This window comes from Panthera tigris, chromosome B4 (assembly GCF_018350195.1).
Source record: "Panthera tigris isolate Pti1 chromosome B4, P.tigris_Pti1_mat1.1, whole genome shotgun sequence".
Lineage (NCBI taxonomy): Eukaryota > Metazoa > Chordata > Mammalia > Carnivora > Felidae > Panthera > Panthera tigris.
Genome location: NC_056666.1, coordinates 119,942,401 through 119,962,350, shown reverse-complemented (window position 1 = coordinate 119,962,350; position 19,950 = coordinate 119,942,401). Strand labels below are relative to the sequence as shown.

The 19,950-nt window shown below is 33.5% G+C and overlaps 1 protein-coding gene across 3 annotated transcripts in view; it reads right to left on the bottom strand.

Annotated features, from left to right (window-relative positions):
* Window positions 1-19,950, bottom strand: part of GAS2L3 (growth arrest specific 2 like 3) — a 58,075-nt gene that overhangs the window by 16,265 nt on the left and 21,860 nt on the right. The window contains exons 5-9 of one of the 3 annotated variants that reach the window (XM_042993005.1): window positions 17,971-18,112; window positions 13,094-13,157; window positions 12,030-12,168; window positions 7,448-7,555; window positions 4,252-5,542 (exon numbers count right to left, since the gene is read on the bottom strand). In XM_042993005.1, the coding sequence (XP_042848939.1) occupies window positions 4,252-5,542; window positions 7,448-7,555; window positions 12,030-12,168; window positions 13,094-13,157; window positions 17,971-18,112 (1,744 nt within the window). Of the gene's footprint in view, window positions 1-3,615; window positions 5,543-7,447; window positions 7,556-12,029; window positions 12,169-13,093; window positions 13,158-17,970; window positions 18,113-19,950 lie in introns of those variants that run through there. The other 2 variants (XM_042993006.1, XM_042993007.1) reach the window with 2 other exon arrangements.

The following is a 19,950-nucleotide window of genomic DNA, read 5'->3' as shown; positions in this document are numbered from 1 at the left end:
CCTCCACTACAAAAAGAGGATTCATTAATTAATTTATTAACAAATATGTACTGAATGCCTATTATATGCCAGGTGCTGGTTTAGGCTTTGGGAATATAGTGGTAAACAAACGTGCAATTCCTGTGTTTATGGTGCTAATATTCTCATGTAGATAATAATACTAATCTCATAGGATTATTCAAAAGATTGGCTATTAATGTAATTACCTGTTTTGTGACTTGCAAAGTGCTTTGTAAATCCAAGACTCTTGAATGTGATAACTGCCTTATTCCTCGTTCTAGCTCCACAACTCAATAGGTGTTTGAGTGGATACAAGTGTAGCAACACTATCACATTTGACCACTAGAGGTCCTCCACAGACATATCCAACATTAATCCATTCTATTTATTATATTCACTCATTCCAGTATGATAATTTACCAAAAGTCATTTAAGAAAGTTGGTCATATTAAACAAAATTTATTATATGAAACACGAAGAGACTATCCACAAGAGGTTAATGATATTAACCCAGGTATCACACCATGCAGTCAGAACTGTGCTGTCCCTGGCTGAATGCTGCAAATTAAGAAAAACTATATATTGTTTTATCACAGCAGTCTTGCAAAAAGCAAACCACTTCATCACCATATATACTTCTTCTAAGACAAAGCAATGTCAACCTCATTTTTAATGACTGTATGGTATTCTATTTTATGGCTATACCAATGTTAGCATGTGCTATAGTTAACAACCTTATTGCTAAATCCATGCATGTATTATTTCTTCAAGATCAAGTATTGTGTTTTTTTGCCAGAATAAAACAGTGTATTTATAGGAAAATAACTATAAAATATCAGTTTACAATCTCAGATTTACTGGTAATTGTTTTTTAATGTTTTCCTAATATTCCCCCAAATTTCATAACCTCATGACTTTAAGTTTAAAATTGTACACACAGGTTTTCCTTACAAATAGTTAGGGAAATATAAGAATTTTGCCTAAGTGGAATTTTTTTGTTTTCTTTTTAGGAACATCACAAGAAATACATATTGAACACATATTGAACTACTTTTTATAATTGCTCTGATCATGAATATACAAAAACATGAGTATTTCAAGGCTATTCTCACTGTGTCTGAGTGTGTAATTAAAACAGAATTCCAGGAACTGGAAATTCCTCCTATCAGTAGCCTTCCATTAACACAATACTTGTGTAATCTACAGAACTGTGCTTTAATAAACAATAAATTATTTCTATTATCTCAGTTATCATTAAATATGAGTTTAGCCTTTACTGAGTCAAACTTCTAGGAGATACAGCAACTTAGGGAACAAAAATACTGCTATTTAACAGCAGAATCTTATAATCTCATGGGAGTACTGAAATGAATTTCATATGTGTAAAAAGGACAGTTTAAGTAGCAATAAAATCAAAACTATTCTCAAATTATGAGTGCTTAATATATGTGATTTCTCACATGAACCAAGTGATCAGAATGTATTCACAACACACAAAAAAGCAAATGGAGAACTTGTTTACGTTTAAATTTTAATACTTGAGAAAATATAAGTTAAAATCTGATACAAACACTGCTGCACAAGAAAATGTGCACAAATTTGGATTCAAATGGAGTCATATGTGAACCTGGATGTACAAATGTATAATAACCGCTTATCATTGAGGGCTTTAAGACTAATAGATTTTAAAATCAGGTAGAGATAAATAGATTACAGAAGGAAGAGCAATTTTTTCTCAAAAAATTTCCCTTATCCATTAAGAATTGTAAACTCAATATGGAAAGGAAAGTTAGAGGTCACTTAATTTATCAAGGTATTTTGAAGACATAAATCTTAAACAACTGCTGTAAGCCCAAACAATCTAAAAATGATCAGCATTTCATTTTCCTTTGAAGATCAGTTTGATGTATCAGTCATGTTAACAAATTATAGCAAAGAAAAATAAAAACTCATTCCATCCTTTTTTGAAAATACATGCTATTTCTTCTGCCAGGTGCTTTAACAATTTAAGCTTAATACTCATTTTATTAAATATGAAATATGAAAAATCTTTTAAAACCTTGTATTATGAGTAAGAAGAAATGAAAACTTTCCACCTTCGATATTGTATTTTAAAAACTGTGAAAATGATTAGAAACACCAGTTCTTTAAAAGCATTTCAAAATATATTTGAAGAAAGTATCTTTCAGCTGTTGCTTATTTTAAAAAATCTTTATGTTGGAAGGGTAAGCTATATATAAATAAAAATTCATTCAAGATGAACATGACTGGAAAAATTCCCTACTGATGACGAACAGGGCCATTTGTAAATTAACTTCCAATTTAACAACAACAACAAAATTCTTGGAATTTGTGCCAGATGCCTGTGGGATGCTTTTATTCCTGATTACTCTCAACACAAAAGTTACCGTTTACATACTGTAAAATTTACTTGGATTCATAGGTTGGTTGTAATATATTTTTTTTAAGTTCTAGAAGTTACTGATAGAGAAGAATTCTTTGACCTTATGAGGAAATAAACTCCTTCTTGAAGGTAAAATTCTTCCTCGTTGACAGATACATTAAATATTTCCGATCACTAAAAATGTAAAGCTTCCAGCACTTCTTGAACTTGATTTCACTTTCCAAAGACGTAAATATTCCCTCTCAAGGCCCAGAGCAACAGAACGAAACCAAATATTTGGTGACTGTCTCTTGTAAGAAGAGAAACATCAATTATTCCAAAAATGAGCCGGCATATATCTCTGATTTTAACTATATTCCTCAGACAAAAGGTCACTTCATTTTATACAAAGTTTTCTTGCTTTATAATCTGTAGAATGTTAGTAGTCAACTTAAGATGCTTATCTTATAATTGCACCTTTGTATAAACCATTATTTTTCTTTAGACAACACATTCTAGCTTAAAATAGGGAAATACAAACCACAATTTTGAAAACAATAACCTATGATAACTGATAACACTATAAAGTTCATAAGCACACCCCCCAAACTTCTGAAAGTACATTAATACTTTTTTTAAATAGTCACAATCCCTTGAAAAATTATTTACATTTATCTTAGATCAATGGAACCTATGCGGTCATTACATGATGTGGATATGTTCCTTGGAGAATCTGCTTACAGAGCCCAAAATGCCGCACATGTACTGTCCACTTGCCATTGAAAAACTGAAAGCAGCATGACATTATTAAAAAAAAAAAAATAATGTAATTGAAAGGATCTACTTAAAATTGGCATTGTGCTATCTAAAGAAAAATAACAATCACATGAGAGAATTTTTATATAGCACCACCATAAGATTCTTTAATAACACCTTAATTTTAAGGCTGTTAAAACATAATTCTGATGTTAAAACATTATGTTAAAGTAAAAATTCGTATCTGCACTCATAGGAAACTATAATAAAAATATTTTTAATATGCTAAAAGTTACTAAATCAGTTTCCCCTTTCACATTGCACAACACCCATCTAAAAGAGGTGTACATTTTATAATGTCTTGTTTTTTTACCAAATTTCAGTTTATATTTCAATATTTTGTGTTTTTTTACCAAAAATATTACAAATTTTTTACCAAAAATATAATAAAATATTACCAATATTAAAATAAGCCAGTCAAAAATCAAAAACCTGATTTGGAAAGCTTGAAAAATTTTAAGTAATAGGATTCTACCAACCCTAGAATAACGTCCAGCTAATCAACAGCAGCAGCCACTGGTACTTAGTATTGTTCAATCAGGCAATCCTGATCAAACAATTAAATTAGGTGCCTTTTGTAAGAAAAATGCCAAACCGTTGCTAATTTTAAGATGCAATAATTAATATTTAGAGCACCACTGTTGCCATTAGCCAGTATGTAACCTCCATATTTAATACACATTAAAAAATATAGCAACTATAATTATAACTCTAGTAGTGTTATTTAACTCTACATTTCCCTTAAAGGGCAGACATTAACAAAGATGCTATGAATTGAAAATCATATAAATGTCTATTATTAATAAGAACCTTATAGCAATTTTACAACTGTCTGCCTCAAAAGGGTACCTTCTGGTGAATTCAGAAATGTGAATTCTGATGCACCTTCCACCTCCATCCCCAACCTCCAACCCCCATCTTACTGTGCCTAATGTCTGAACCTATTTGGACAAACAGGAGAAATTTTTAAGATGTGATGCTAATACATTCACTCTTTGACTTTCCTGTTTTCTTAAAATGACACATTTGTGTTTACTTTCTAGGTTTCTTACTTCCAGTCATAACAAAATAATGGTCATCATCTTCCTTTTTCTTTGCAGTATGTTTTTTATCGCCGCCAACTGCTTCCTTGCCAGATGAGGGTGGTTTCCTGGTTGAGGCTGGGGCTTTGGCACTTTTTGGAAGCCCTTTAGCTAAATACTGGCTCTTAGTGGCAGTCTGTGCTGACTTTGGTACAGTCTGTGTCTTGACTGAGGACTGGGGAAGACTCACGATGGACAGCGGGGTACGGCCAGGGGACTTCGAGGAGCTGGGTCCTATCTTCTGGGATGTACTTTTATTTTGAGGCTGCTTTTTGGCAACTGAAACCATATTCTTATCTTTTGATTCCTGTGCAGCTTTTGCAGGCACAACTGAGGATACCGAGAGTGGCTGCTTTAAATTCAAGGCTGACTTAAGTTTCTGTGTTGGCATTGCTCTTGCTTGTGGGGCTCCATCAGATGGCTGACACCGTGTTCCTAGACCTGCGGTTGTAGTTTTGGAACTAGATTTTGTAACTTTTGTAGGGGAATGGAATGAAGGGGAAGGTTTAGGCCTTACATGGATATTTGCTTTAGGGAGCTTTGGACCCTTTGATGATGAATCTGAATGTGCAGCCGAGTGAGATACTGCATTATCCCTGGAAGATACATGAGTATGTTTCAAATGCTTTGGTTCAGTTTTTCCAGATTTATTTGGCAAAAGTGCAGACTCAGGCACATCTCTGGGCTTCTGGGCCATAGTAAGCTTGACCTTAGGAGTACTGGGTGATGAGATGCATTTAGGTGCAGTTCTGGATGAAGCTGGTGAAGAAGTACTTTTACCTACTGGATTTAAAGAAGGAAGTGAAGACGATGCATTGTTTGAAGGCACTGGTGGTTTCTTTACTATGCCTTTTGAAGATTTGAGCTTAAGATGAGAAGACACTGCTGGAGTATTTGGCAATTTAGGACGGACTGACACGGAGCCCAGATTCCCCCCTTTTGGGGAAGATGCTGGCAGCAGCTCAGCCGGTGGACATGTCTGCTTTTCTTTGCTCCTTGGAATACCAACTGGTGTGCCATTTTTTGATTTTTGTTTCTGAAACATGCTAACTGCTGACAAAGGATTCATTTCAGGAAGCTGAGGTGTTCTGGCAGATGAATCAGGTATACTTTCATTAGCAACTCCTTTTTGAAATGCTAGAATTTTTTGTTCTAGTGTAGCAAACTGCAATATGCGACAGGGATCATATTTAAGCAAAAATCCTTGAAGAGTATCCCAGCCTCCACCAACACGGACCATGACGTGTTTTCCATGAAGCATCTTTCCCCCAAAAGAAAGTAAAAAGCAAAGCTGTAAAACTGAAACGTTCAGTTACAATTCATTAGCAGTCACAATTTGTGACATCTGTGATCTATGAAATTCAGAGTACTTGCCAACAGCTTCACTATAAATTGACAGCCTATTCCTTACAATATTAAAATAATCAATTTAATTCATACTGAATCATGCAATAATATACGTCTTCTAATTTGTAAGAAAAATATTTGCACATAACTCGTATCCAAAAATCCAAATTACAAATATACACAAGTGTAAGGGCAATATTATTCAATAAAGAATGAAATATTGAAGGAAGAAAAGAGAGAAGAAAGATGGAGGGATAGGAAGAGAAGTGAGGACTTACAGAAAGTATGCATCACAAAAAAGAAAAAATAATTATGGGAGAAAGATAAAAATGACTAAAACTTGTACTTTAATTGTTTTAATGTTTATTTATTTTTGAGAGAGAGAGAGAAGGGGAGAGGGAGGGAGAGAGAGAGAGAGAGAGAGAGAGAGAATGAGCAGGGGAGGGACAGAGAGAGAGGGAGACACAGAATCCAAAGCAGGCTCCAGGCTCTGAGCTGTCAGCACAGAGCCCGACACAGGGATCGAACTCACAAACCGTGAGATCATGACCTGAGCCAAAGTTGGATGCTTAACCAAATGAGCCACCCAGGTGCCCCATGTAGTTTACAATTTAAATAAATTACTTTCATATACATTTTAGCAATTTAATATTTCAAAAACTTTGATATAATTTATCATTTATAAATATATTTATATTGTATTATATTATATTACATAATATATTGTATTATATATTATATCATTTATAAATATATTTATCATTTCTTCTTTGTATACAAGAAAATTTTGTATTTTCTGAGAGATTGAGGAAATAGTCTCAAATCACACAGCCTGGCCTGGCCTCAAACATACCAGGCTGCCCAACCCAAATGGTGTTTTTGTGCGGACAAGATGCATCCTGGGTCTGCCAGCACAGCCCCAGCTGATTTTCAAGCCCCTATCCATTCAGCAGGCAAATATTCTCAATTATTTGAGATTGCCCTGCAAATTTGAACTTAAATCCCATGCTCTGTGCACCATCACTGTATCAGACTGCCTTAAAAAAAATAAAGCTAATTAAAAAGTAGAAAATGCTTGGATGTGTTTCTATGTGAGTTGGGTGGGTTGTGGGTAATGATAACATATGAAATAACAGAAAATATGGATGGCGAAATCATCTTTTAAAAACTTTTATATTCTAGTCCTAAATTGGGAATAAAAGAGGTCTAGTATCAGAAGTAGACAGAATGCTCAACAGGTGAAACTTCTCTTTACCAATAAAGGGGATGGCCAACAACCTGTGGGTTGCAGATGGGGCGAAGGAAGGGAATGAAGATGCATATCAGGATGGTGGTATATGCACTGATGCTGTATCAATGCAAAAAGGTTTTACACTTAAGACCCAATCTATACAGTATTATAAGCTTCAGTGTTTCTACCTCCTTTTCTTATGACTGATATTGAAACTTACTAGATGTATTGTTTTGCTTTTTTCTTCTCATGATGCAAAATTATGCCTTTTTAGAAAATATCAAAAATGGAATACATTACCTGAAGTATACAAATATTTTCCCCCCAAAATTATATTCAATGTCTGAGTAGTCTTAGCTATCCTGTAGTTAGGAGTTTGTTGTGTTCAAGGTATCTACCCAAACTCATTATACGCTCATGAAAGCAAGAATTCCGTATTTTTCCTGTAGAGTAAAATTCTTCCATTAATAACACGCTCTATTCCAATTTTTTAAAAATTAAAAGAGAAGCAAAAGGAATTTGGTAAAGCAATAAATCCAATTTCAAAACAAGATCTGTATGTAAATAGAATGTAAATGGTGGACTTACTCTTATAAAGAGTATCTTATCCCCAAGTCGGTACCGTCCTTCAGATAAGTACTCAATAGAAAATCGGTGGGAACAACTACAAGGAGGGTCTTCAGCAATATGTTTAACCTAAGATTAAAAATAAACAAAATTTAGTGCTTGTGACAAAAAATATTTTATTTAAGATTAAAATGCAAGGTTATTTGATAAGAAAATCAAACTCAAAGATAAGAATTTAAAGACAGTTGAGCCATTTATCTCTCCTTTACCTGTTGACATATATTGGGATATGTTTTTTGTTTTTTTTTTTTTAAGTAGCCTCTTATACCCAACCTGAGGCTTGAACTCATGATACCAAGATCAAGAGTCACATGGTCTACCAACTGAGCCAGCCAGGCGCCCTGACAACTGTTGAGATTAGACATTAACTAATCTAATAAAAGCTGGCAGTGACAGTCTTTTTTTTTTTTTTTTAAAGTAGACTCCACACCCAACGTGGGGCTCGAACTTAGGACCCTGAAATCAAGAGTCACATATTCTACTGACTGAGCCACCCCCAGCTGCCCCAGTGATGAAGTCCTGAGTCTCTCTCTCCTCCTCCCACCCTACCTCTTTCCCTCCCCCTCACTCTCTCTCTGCCCGAGTGCAATCAGGATCCTAGTGCTTTCACTGACCACTGGAGAAGTTCTAAAAGTGTGTACAACAGTGAAGTCAATTCAAAACACATTACAACACATTAGGAAATACATGAATTCATTTTTAAGCTTGAATTGTTTTATGCCCTTGATTAATATATCTTTGTCAAATCAAAGACAGGCCACTCAGATAAAGCTTGAGTAGGAATTCTCCCTTGTTCCTTAACACCATGCTAACAGTGGAGGGAAATATCTAGATTCTTCCAAAGTTACTGTTTGAAATAAGTAGAGGCATATTTATATCTATTCACCCAAACAGGGTGAAATTCTAAAGAATTCAATTCAAGAGGCAATTTTTCTAAACGTGCTCACTTTGTATCAATAGTCTGCTAAGGAGATGAGAGTTGGAGAGAAATCCCTACCTCTATCCCTCAAGGAGCTTACAGATTTTTACCTGCAGTAAACATCTAAAAAATTACAAAAACTGGAATATAAAAAGAAATTCAGGAATTTTATATTTAAAACGTGGACATTATAATAAATTGATTAAAAATTAAAATATTTGTTAAGGTATGTTTGATTGAAAAAAAGTTGCATATCCGCCACCATGGAAAATACTTTGTTTTCCTAAAATTACATTTTTGAAAAAGCAAGGCCATGAATATTTTTCTCAATTACTTGTCACACACAGCATATCTAAACAAACTCATTTAATTGAACTTAGGCATGACGTTAAACCAAAATCTCTTCAGATATGCCCAATTTAGCTGAGCACTAATAGAAATGTATGATTGTCTTCATTATCCACCCAACGTGAATAGCCACAGGTGGATTCACCAGGGCCTGATCAGAAGGGTCCAGAATTTATCTCCCTACATAATTCATTTAACAAAATAATATGATCATAAATAGAACTTATTTTCATAAGCCATTCAATTAAGTTTATCTTGTTCATAGCCTGGTATATGTGCACATGTGCACACACATAGTGCATGCATAAGATGGCTAAAAATAAAGTAAGTATGGGTAAAGAATTTACCATTATTAGAACCATTTACACATTAGTTAACCAAAGTAATCTAAAAGGAGGTATTTTTTTAGTCACTACTTTCTATCCATAAATGTTTCTTTTTTTTTTTTTTTTTAATTTTTTTTTTATCCATAAATGTTTCATAGGCATACAGAATTATAGTTGAATACAGCACTCTAAATAATGAATCAGATGATAATTGTTCCTTATTTTAAACCTGACCCCAAGATTTCTATAGACCCCATATGTATAGGTGGACACTGAATGTATTCACGTAGCACATATATATTTGGAGAAATGTGTTCCTTTTTAGTGTTCACAAGAATGTGAACATGAAAAGTCACTACTTTCTTGAAAATATCCAAATACCACTTACATTCAGCAGTAAAGATTAGCGTTGATCCACAATCTAAATAAAGGGGTAAGCTTAAAAGAAATGAGCTATAGGTAAGAAGTGTTCTCTTCTGATTTCATCTATTGCATAATTAACATTAAAACACTAAAGGACGGGGCGCCTGGGTGGCTCCATCGGTTAATGTCCAACTTCAGCTCAGGTCATGCTCTCACGGTTTATGAGTTCGAGCCCCACGTTGGGCTCTGTGCTAAGAGCTCAGAGCCTGGAGCCTGCTTCAGATTCTATGTCTCCCCCTTCTCTGCCTCTCCGCCGCTCGTGCTCTGTCTCTCTCTGTCTCTCAATAATAAACAAACATTAAAAAAAATTTTTTTAAGTAAAATAAAACAAAAAAATAAAACACTAAAGGAAACAGCTAATGAAATTAAAATAATTTAAAAAGGTACTACTCTACTATCGATTATGTACTTTTCACAAATATTTTTCTTATTGCTATATAGTCTTCCGAAGGATCACATACAATGATTATTCTGTTAAGATAATGATTCTAATTCACCTACCCATTGACCTATTTGAGAATATTTATATTGCTTCCAATTTCTCACCATTATAAATAAACACAATAAATACTTTCATGCATTCTACTTTTTTATTCCCCTTCAATTACAACAAAAAGGAAAGAGAAACACTTTTGTGGTTCTTGATATCCATTTGTCAACTTGTTTTTCAAAAGTTTACATCATTTTCCATCACAAGTAGCAATCCCTAAGTATAGTTTTACCAGAATTTACCAGCACCAGATTTCATAATTTAAAAAAATTTTACTAATGAGGCAAATTTTGTGTCTTAATTCCTTGATTATCAGCAAGTTTCAACACTGTATTTTTCTCTTGTGTGAACAACAATTTTTGCCCATTTACCTTCTGGAAATGTTTTTCTTATCAAACTGTGCATGATCTTTATATAATAGGGAAATTAACACAATGTACTTCCTATTTAGTAAAAAAATATTTTGGGGCACCTGGGTGGCTCAGTTGGTTAAGCATCCAATTCTTGGTTTCGGCTCAGGTCATGATCTCACAATTTGTGAGATCAAGCCTTGCATTTGGCTCAGTGCTAACAGCACCAGAGCCTGCTTGGGATTCTGTCTATCTGTCTCTCTTTCTCATTCTCTCTCTCAAAATAAATAAACATTTTTTAAAACTTTACCAATGTTTTCTTCTTTATCATTATTTTAAATTATATGAAATTGAAAATGTTTTACTTTTTACCTACTACATTATCACTGTGTAACATACTGACATTGGCAGTCATCAGATAAATCAATAATATCATGTAGGTAAATATATTTTGGCCTGGTAAAGAGTATTCAGGTTGACATTTTCTTAATCTGTCTTGCAAGGATATCCAAATGTCTTACTATAGACTTTTATTACATTAAACAAAACAATCAAAGCAACACTTTCTAAATGTTTATTAGTAATGACTTATTCATTATTTCTTTTTTAAAAAAATTTTTTAATGTTTATGTATTTTTGAGAGAGACAGAGTGTGAACGGGGGTGGGGCAGAGAGAGGCGGAGACACAGAATCCAAAGCAGGCTCCAGGCTCTGAGCTGCCAGCACAGACCCAGATATGGGGCTCAAACTCACAAACTGTGAGATCATGACCCGAGCTGAAGTCAGATGCTTAACTGACTGAGCCACCCAGGCGCCCCTTATTCGTTATTTCTTAAATAATTGTGTACATTAAGCACTTTCATAAATACTACAGTCTGAAAAAGACCATAATTCTAAGCAACAGTGGAAGCAGAAAGAAATGTTTGCTACTCAGTTCACCTCCATCATTTACTAGACTACAGTCATTGCAGAAGACCCAGCCTGAGCAACTGCAACTCTAACTTCTACATGATGACGAACAGGTCAAGTTAAAAGGCTTTCCAGTTGAGACCCCTTATCTAAAAGTCTGCATATATTCTGTCAGGGCAACATTCACAAAAACCCCATCAATTTGCTCCCACAGCTATTCCTCCTATATTCTTCAAGTATCAGTGTACCATTTACATAGAAACCTTGGAAATCACCCTAGATTTTCTCCCTCATCAGAATTAGGATTCCTTCAATTCTACCTCTAAATATGTCCTATAATTGTTCATTCTGCTTCACCTTCACTACTGCTGCTTGAGTTTAGGTTCTCATCATCTCACACCTGGATTATTACAATAAAACCAATATAATCTCTACATGACCATGAGAGTAATCCTTATAATTTGCAAATCATATTATAATAGTAATAGTAACATGTTTTAAACAAGAATTAATACATTCTTTGGCCTACAGTACCCTTCATGGTGGACTCCAGCCTATTTGCCTCTCCACTTCTCAACTACACATCCATCCCTTATCTTAAACAAGAAACAACAAATTACCTTTAACAGATAGTGCCCTAAACTCACCAGGGAATGGAAATTAGTACTGGTGTATGTTCTGAATAAGAAACATTTTCTTTTAAATGGAACATCACCTGTGGCAAACTATGAGACTTTGACATATCATAGTTGAGAGAGAAAATAAAGTGATTACTTACAGCTTCATGAAGTTCTTCATGCTGACAGCATGATTTCGGAATGCTAATGGAATCTTCAGGCCCAGAAGTATTAAGTAACGTCTCTTCCAGTTCAATTTCTTTCTCAAGTTTTACTAATACTGGCGGCTCAATCCCGTATCTGGAAACCAATTAGGAGATCTCATTATTCAAGAAAAGTCTGACCCAAACACTTCCCTGCATATCATGATAGGTTATGTTTTATTTTTAAAGTGAAGTCCTTATGATTCTCTTCTACCAGTTGTTTCACTGGAACATCTAGAAATGCTTTTTAATGTCTCAAGGACTGCCAAAAATTTAAGATATAATCACATCATACTATATATTTGTACTACTGGATGCTCCCAAATTTCAACTGGGATCCCAAAAGTCAGTGACCTTTAAAGTCAGCTCAAGAGTTAGGGTGACTGGGTGGTTCAGTCGGTTAAAGTCAGCTTGAGAGTAAAGACGGGGCTGAGCCAGGTATGGAGGACACCAAGCCTCCACCTTCTTATCAGACCCCCTTTGTGTCCAGAGGATATGCCTTGCCTTGAAGTGCTAAGAGTTTTACATGCTCTTACCCTATTCTTAGTCTAAAAACTTTAAGTAACTACTTTTATAGTTTAATATTAAATGAAGGCAAAGTATATGGGTGAGCAGATGTTGACACATGACACAGCTCACACAAATAGAACAAAGTTAATATAAAAAAAAAGGAAGAAGAAGAATAAATAAGAGATTAAGTTATTTCAATCAAAAATTCTTTTCTTTTAGGGATGCCTTGTGGTTCAGTCAGTTAAGCATCCAACTCTTGATTTGGGCTCGGATCATGATCTCACAGCTCAGGAGTTCGAGCCCCACATTGGGCTATGTGCTGACAGCATGGAGCCTTCTTGGGATTCTCTCTTTCCTTCGCTCTCTGCTCTTTCCCCACTCTTTCTCTCTCTTTTAAGATAAATAAACATTTTTTTTAAGTATTTTCTTTTATTTATAGAAATAGTGTTCTATCTAAAATAGTTTTTAAAAAGTTTATAACATTGAAGTTCTGAAATAATGTGAATGCATACCTTGACACAATTCGACCAATTTCTAGAAGACAAAGATACACCTGTCTTGGGTCTTTGTGCAAAACTGTGAGAAAATAAGACCACATATTTTAAAGGGCAAAATTAAATAGGGAAATGTATTTCTGGCATGGAAGAAGTAAAAGAAAAGAATAATGAAGACACTAGGTTTACTTGTATGGAGACTTAGAAAAGACATTTTTATTTTCTCTACATATTATCATCTTCCATAAATTTAAAAAAAAACTGGCTAACAAGAAGAAAATGAAAACTTACCATGTACCCAAATTTGTAGCATTTTAGGTCTAAACACCTAAGATCTTAGTAACATTAAATTATTATATTTCAGATCTCTCAATAAGAGATATTAAGAGATATATCACTTCAATTTTATTCTAAACTCTCTTTAGCTTAGGACTATGTGTTAATGACCTTCTCAAACTTTTTCAAAAACAGAAAAGAAGGAGCACTTCCTAACTCATTCTATGAGGTCAATATTACCCTGATACCAAAGTCAGACAAATATATCACAGGAAAACTAAAGACCAGTATCTTTTACGAATATAGATACAAAAATCTTCAATGCAATCCTGAAAAACTAAATCCTGGAGCAAGTGGGATTTATCCCAAGAATGCAAAGTTGGTTGAACATATGAAAATCAACCAATATAATGCACCATATTAATAAAATAAAAGAAACACACAATTATCTCAGTAGACACAGAAAAAGAATTTGACAAAATCCAATACCCTTTACTTGAGAAGAATTAGAAGAAGGAGGAGGAGGAGAAGAAAAGACTCAACAAACTAGGAATAGAAGGAAACTTTATAAATCTGAAAATGTACATCTTTGAAAAATCCATAGTTAACATCATTCTTAATGGTAAAAGACTGAGAATCTTCCTCCTAAGAATAGGGAAAAGATGAGGATGTCCACACTCTCCTCTTCTATTTGGAATTGTACTGGAGGTTCTAGGCAGGGCATGTAGGCAAGAAAAACAAATAAAAGACATCCATATGGGAAAGGAAGAAGAAAAACTATCTCTATTCACAGATGACATTGTCCTTTGCATCTAAAATCCCTAAGGAATTTATTAAAAAAAAAAAAAGGCAAACAAGCAGGTTCAGCAAAGTTGCAGGATACAAGATGAGTATACAAAAATCATTTCACTTTATATACTAGAAATAAACAATCTGAAAATGTAATTTAAAAATAATTCAGTTTGCAATGCTTCAAGAAAAATAAAGTACTTAGGAATAAACTTAATCAAAGAATTGTATGACTTGTTTACTGAAAAGTACAAAATATTGTTGAAAGAAGATACAAATAAATGGAAAGACATCCTGTGTTCATGGATTGGAAGACATAATATTGTTAAGATGACAATACTCTCCAAAACTGACCTACAGATTCAATGCAATCCCTATCAAAATTCCAATAGCCTTTTTTAAAGAAATGGATAAGCTGATAAAATTCATATAGAATTGTAAGACAGAATAGCCAAAATAAAAACAAAGTTGGAAGACTCACATTTCCCAATTTCAAAACTTACTACAAAGCTACAGTTAAGCAAGACAATGTGTTACTGGCATAAGGATAGACATATAGACCAGTGGAATGGAACTGAGTGTCCAGAAATAAATCCAGACATTTATGTTCAATTGATTTTCAAAAACAGTGGCAAGACAACACAATAAGGAAAAGAACAGTTTTTTCAACAAATGGTGCTAGCACAACTGGATGTCTACATGCAAAAGAACGAATTTAGACCCTTACTGCACAACATATACAAAAGATAACTCAAAATGGATCAAAGACCTAAAGATAAAGGCTAAAACTATAAAACTCTTAGAAGGAATAAGAGGTAAAAATCTGTGTGGCCCTGGATTAGGCCATAGTATTTTAAATATGACACCAAAAGCACAAGTAATCAAAGAAAAGATAAACTGAACTTAAAATAAAAACTTTCATGAATCAAAGGACACTATCAAGACAGTGAAAGGCAACCCAAAGACTGGGTGAAAATATTTGCAAATCATGTATTTGATAAGGGCCTATTATTCAGAATAAATAAAGAACTCTTACAAGGCAACCAAAAAAGATAAAAGACCCCCCCAAAAAATGAGCAAAAGATTTGAATAAAGATTTCTCCAAAGAAGACAAATAAAAGGTCAATAAGCCATGAAAAGATGGCCAATATCATTGGTCATTAAGGAAATGTGAATCAGAACCATAATAAGCCACCGCTTCACATCTCCACTAGGATAGTCATAAAAAACAAATAAATAACAAGATATGAAGGTGTGTTTCACCAGTGGGAATGTAAAATGGTGCAGTCACTGTGAAAAGTTTGGTAGTTCCTCAAAAAGATAAACATAGAATTACTACGTGATTCAACAATTCCACTTTTGGTATATCCCTGAGAGAATTAAAAACATACATTCACTCAAAAACTTGCATACAAATGTACATAGCAGCATTATTCATAATGACCAAAAAGAAAAAACAATCAAAATGTCTATCAGATGATAATGTATTTTAAACAATGCAGTATATCCACACATAGAATATCATTCAGCCACAAAAAGGAATGAAGTACTGTTGAATGCTACAACATAAATGAAACATGTTAAATGAAAAAAAGCCAGACACAAAAAGCCACATATGTTATGGTTCTATTTATACAAAATCTCCACAATATGCAAATCGATAGAGAAAGAAAGTAGATTAGTGGTTGCCAGAAGATGAAGGTAGGCAGTAATTGGGACTACTTGTTAATAGCTTTGAGTTTTCTTTTGTGAATGATGGAAATGTTCTGGAATTAATTAGTGGTGAGTGTTGCATCACACAGTGAATGTACTAAAAACCAGTTAAGTGTACATTTTGAAATGAAGAACTTTATGTTACATGAAGTACCTATCAATTTTTTTAAATGCTATCAACAAAACCTATTATGCTTAAAATGGTTAAGATGCTAAGTTTTGTTCTGTATACTTTAGCACATTAGAAAATTTTGTTTGATTTTTTTTAAAGGAACCCAAATGTTAACCTAATGGTTCAAAGATACTTAATGAAAAACAAAGTCAGAGAAACAAAAACCTTGACCATTAGAACTCAACTAAATGCACCAATACGGTAGTTGTGGATCATCTACCTTTCTTTTCTTGTCCTTGGAGTTAAAAACTCTAGGAAACTTCTGAACCCTAACAGAATAATGGTATATGTGATGAATAATATGCATACTGACTTCCCCAATGGAAATGGCAATTGTTCTTTGATTTATGAATATTATCTATTATATAACCCAAGCACAAAGTATACTCTTCCAAAGCAATAGCAAGGCCTTATTTTAATTTAAAATTCATACCAAAAGGAATGTGTCCTGCAATTTTTATTAAACTTGTTTCTCTAAACACTTAAAAGTACCTTAAAATAGCATGTTTGCTTTTTTAATTGTTTTCCCTAGCAAAATGTAAAAAATTAAGAGTCTTATCTCTGAAACTTTTAGAAAGTAAAAACATTAGGTCATCAGTTCAATGCCTAGAAATGAATTAATGTTACTGGCAGTGCTTTATTTAGTCTTATACTGACCTTCAGGACAGTCAGAAGATGCCATCTACTTAGAATGAGAAACATACAATTTTATATCCTTTCAGAAACAAAAATTAGAAAGTAGAGACTTCAAAGCATGTCCTCTTCCCCTTGATCTCTACAAGCTGTATAGGACATTAAATCAACCTCATTGTCAATAACAATCAGCACACCTGGATTAAAGCAGGGTGAAAATGGGGGTAAAATAGTAACTCATTACATTTTTTTTTTAATTGTACAGTGGATAGGAATATCCAGAGACATATCAAATGGGTAGCAGTGGGAGCAGCCTACCCTATGTGCAGGCAACAAGGGTGTGCACAGTGAGAGAATTTATTTTGTTCTTTTTTTAGTTTATTTTCTCAGTTTATGTTTGATATGAAACTATGAACAGATGGTTACCTAATAGCCTGAGTCTTTGCTTAAGGTAGTGGAACTAGTTACTCCTTTTTTTTTTAAGTTCAGAGAATTTTAAAACAATAATAAAACCGTCTAAAAATTGGTTTGTTTTTTATTATCACCATGAACCAGCAATTCTAAACAATGTCAGCGATAAAATACTTGTCTCTACCAGGGCACATTACTACTCCCATGACCCTCGCCAACCCGTGGTACACTACTGTTCCTATCAAAACATTATCAATTCTATATGTGTATGTATATACATATACAAATGCTTTGAGGAAATATATACATATAGTAATCTAAAACTTAGGTATCTAAGATACCTAACACTTCAGTCCACACAAATGCTTCTACTAACTTAAAGTACATGAGACAATATGTCAGTAATTCTTCAGTAGAACATGACTTTTTAAAATGAATTGTCAAAAACATGAATCCACTTAGATAATCAATTTGTCAGCTACTGTGTATAAGGTAAATCTAAATACCACCATGAGCATAAACTATTTGGCCTTCTGTTATTTCTATAATTATTCAGTTAAAAAGAAATTACTAATAATTTAGACTTTGTAGAATAATTCTGAATGAAAAGATTCATTAGTAAAGGATTAGTCCAGAATCTTCCCTTGAACAACTCATTTAGGAAGTAAAATATTTCTACAGCATTCTAAATATATGAGATCTTTAACTATAAATGAAAAGCCTAATATATATGGTTTAGAATCTGATTCTCCAACTGTTTTACATATATTTAAAGTATAAATTTTTCTAAGAAAATGAGATATGGAATTTGAGTCCTTATTTGGGGAAAAAAAAAATTAGATGTGAGGCATACAAAAGTACCCTAATAAACATTAAACACAATGATAACAACAACACTTACCTAAACCTTCAGATTCAAAGAGGTAAGTCTCATCAACCCCAATGTGCCTACACCAGTGAAGGAAGTTTGCAGTATTGTCTCTAGCAAAGAATGAACCTGAGACAGCATCTTTCTTACAGGGCACTTTTCTCATTGGAAAATTCTGGAAAAGGTGAAAGAATAATTTCAAAAATGCAGATCAAAAGTATTTTTATTAGATATCCATTATGATATTACTAAGTAAATGTTTGATGTATTGAATGTCACTTAAAAGTACACATTAGGAAGAAAAGATATTTTCAAAAATTATTTTATTTTACTTTAAATATATTTCAGAAGATGATTCCTAGAAAATCAATCTAGTCAAAACTAGCAGCAGGATTAAGCATCTCTAACCTCTTTCTTCTTAAAATGACACAGAAGTCTTAATTAAAATTAAAAAATGACAGTCTAATAATTCCAAAGCACATCTAAATGTCTCTCCATATGCAGGTAAATACAAACACAAAATTATTGCTATGTTAAAGGTTAATGTTATGTTAACTCAGTTTTGCTCATTTCCTTATCTGCAGAGTCATAAATATGGTTCTGAGTTTCTTGGAGAGACTGTCAAATAAGGAAGTAGTAACCCATTCTTAATTCAAGTTCTTTGAAAACTGATGGTCTAAGTTTTATAGAATCCTAATTCTTTGACTATATGGACCAAGAATAGTTAGATAATCTTGCTAAGGCGGAGTGGTTTTAGTTCTGTTTTAAATTTTTACTTGAAAAAGCAATTTATGCATAAGATTTTTTAAAATGCAATAGGCACCATAGGGTATAAGTCTTTCTCCCACTTCTATCACTCAGTTCCTCTCTTTACCTAGAGCTAACCACTATTACCAGTTCCTTATATACCCTTCCTGTTGCTGTATTTTCCAGAATTAAAACAGTCTTGTGAGTTTTTGTAATTGTCAACTGAAATCTTCTCACTCACATGTTAACAAGCATCGCTACGCACAGAGTATACATATCTGCACCAACAGAATGCTACATAAACATGCTAGGCTGCAATATGATTTGTGTATGTGCACATACACACTTAACAGTAGGCTGTAGGCATCTTTTGGGGTGAAAAATAACAGATTAAAATAGTCATTTCTAATGAATGGATAATACATTCCACTCTGTTTAGGTACCATAATTAATTTTTAATAATTTCTTTATTGATAAGCATTTAAGCTGCTCTTAACTTTTTTGCACACTCATTTGTGTGAATTTGTGGTTATTTTCCTAGAATAAATTCCTGGGAGAATTACTTTATGTATCAAAAGATGTGCTTTATTTTCAGTGTGCTGTCTATCACCCACTGTCTCCCAGCAAGGTGATACCAATTTATATTTCTACCAACACTGTGTGAGGGTCCAGACCCCACATTCACAGACCTCAGATCTCATCAGTGACCAATGTCTGATGAAAAGAAGAAACCTCATCTACTTCAAATCATGAATTTAGGGTCAATGGAAGAAAAATGTCTAAAAAAATTATTATTCATTCAACCAAATTATAGAATTTACCATCAAGACGATATATATATATAGAGAATATGATGATGATGATGATAATGCTGATGATGGTAATAGTAATGGTAATAATAATAATAATAATAGCCCCAAACTGTGTGCCAGGGACCAACACAAGCTTTTTTCTCATTTAACTCTCACAAGTGAGAATACTGTTCTCAGGAACAGCTAACTAGTTATTGGATATTAACTTACACTAAATGCTAAGCTAAATACCATCCATACGTTACCTCATTTAATTTCACCAAACCTTCACAAATAAATCTAACAAGGTAAATGTCAATACCTCCATTTTGCAAGTGAGAATATTTTTTTCAGATGCTCAAAAAGATTAGGTAAATTATCTAACGTCTTGTAGATACTTGGGTGGAAGTTCACAACCTTTCAGACATGATAAGAAATGTACATAAACAAACTAATATGTACACAGGTATAAAGT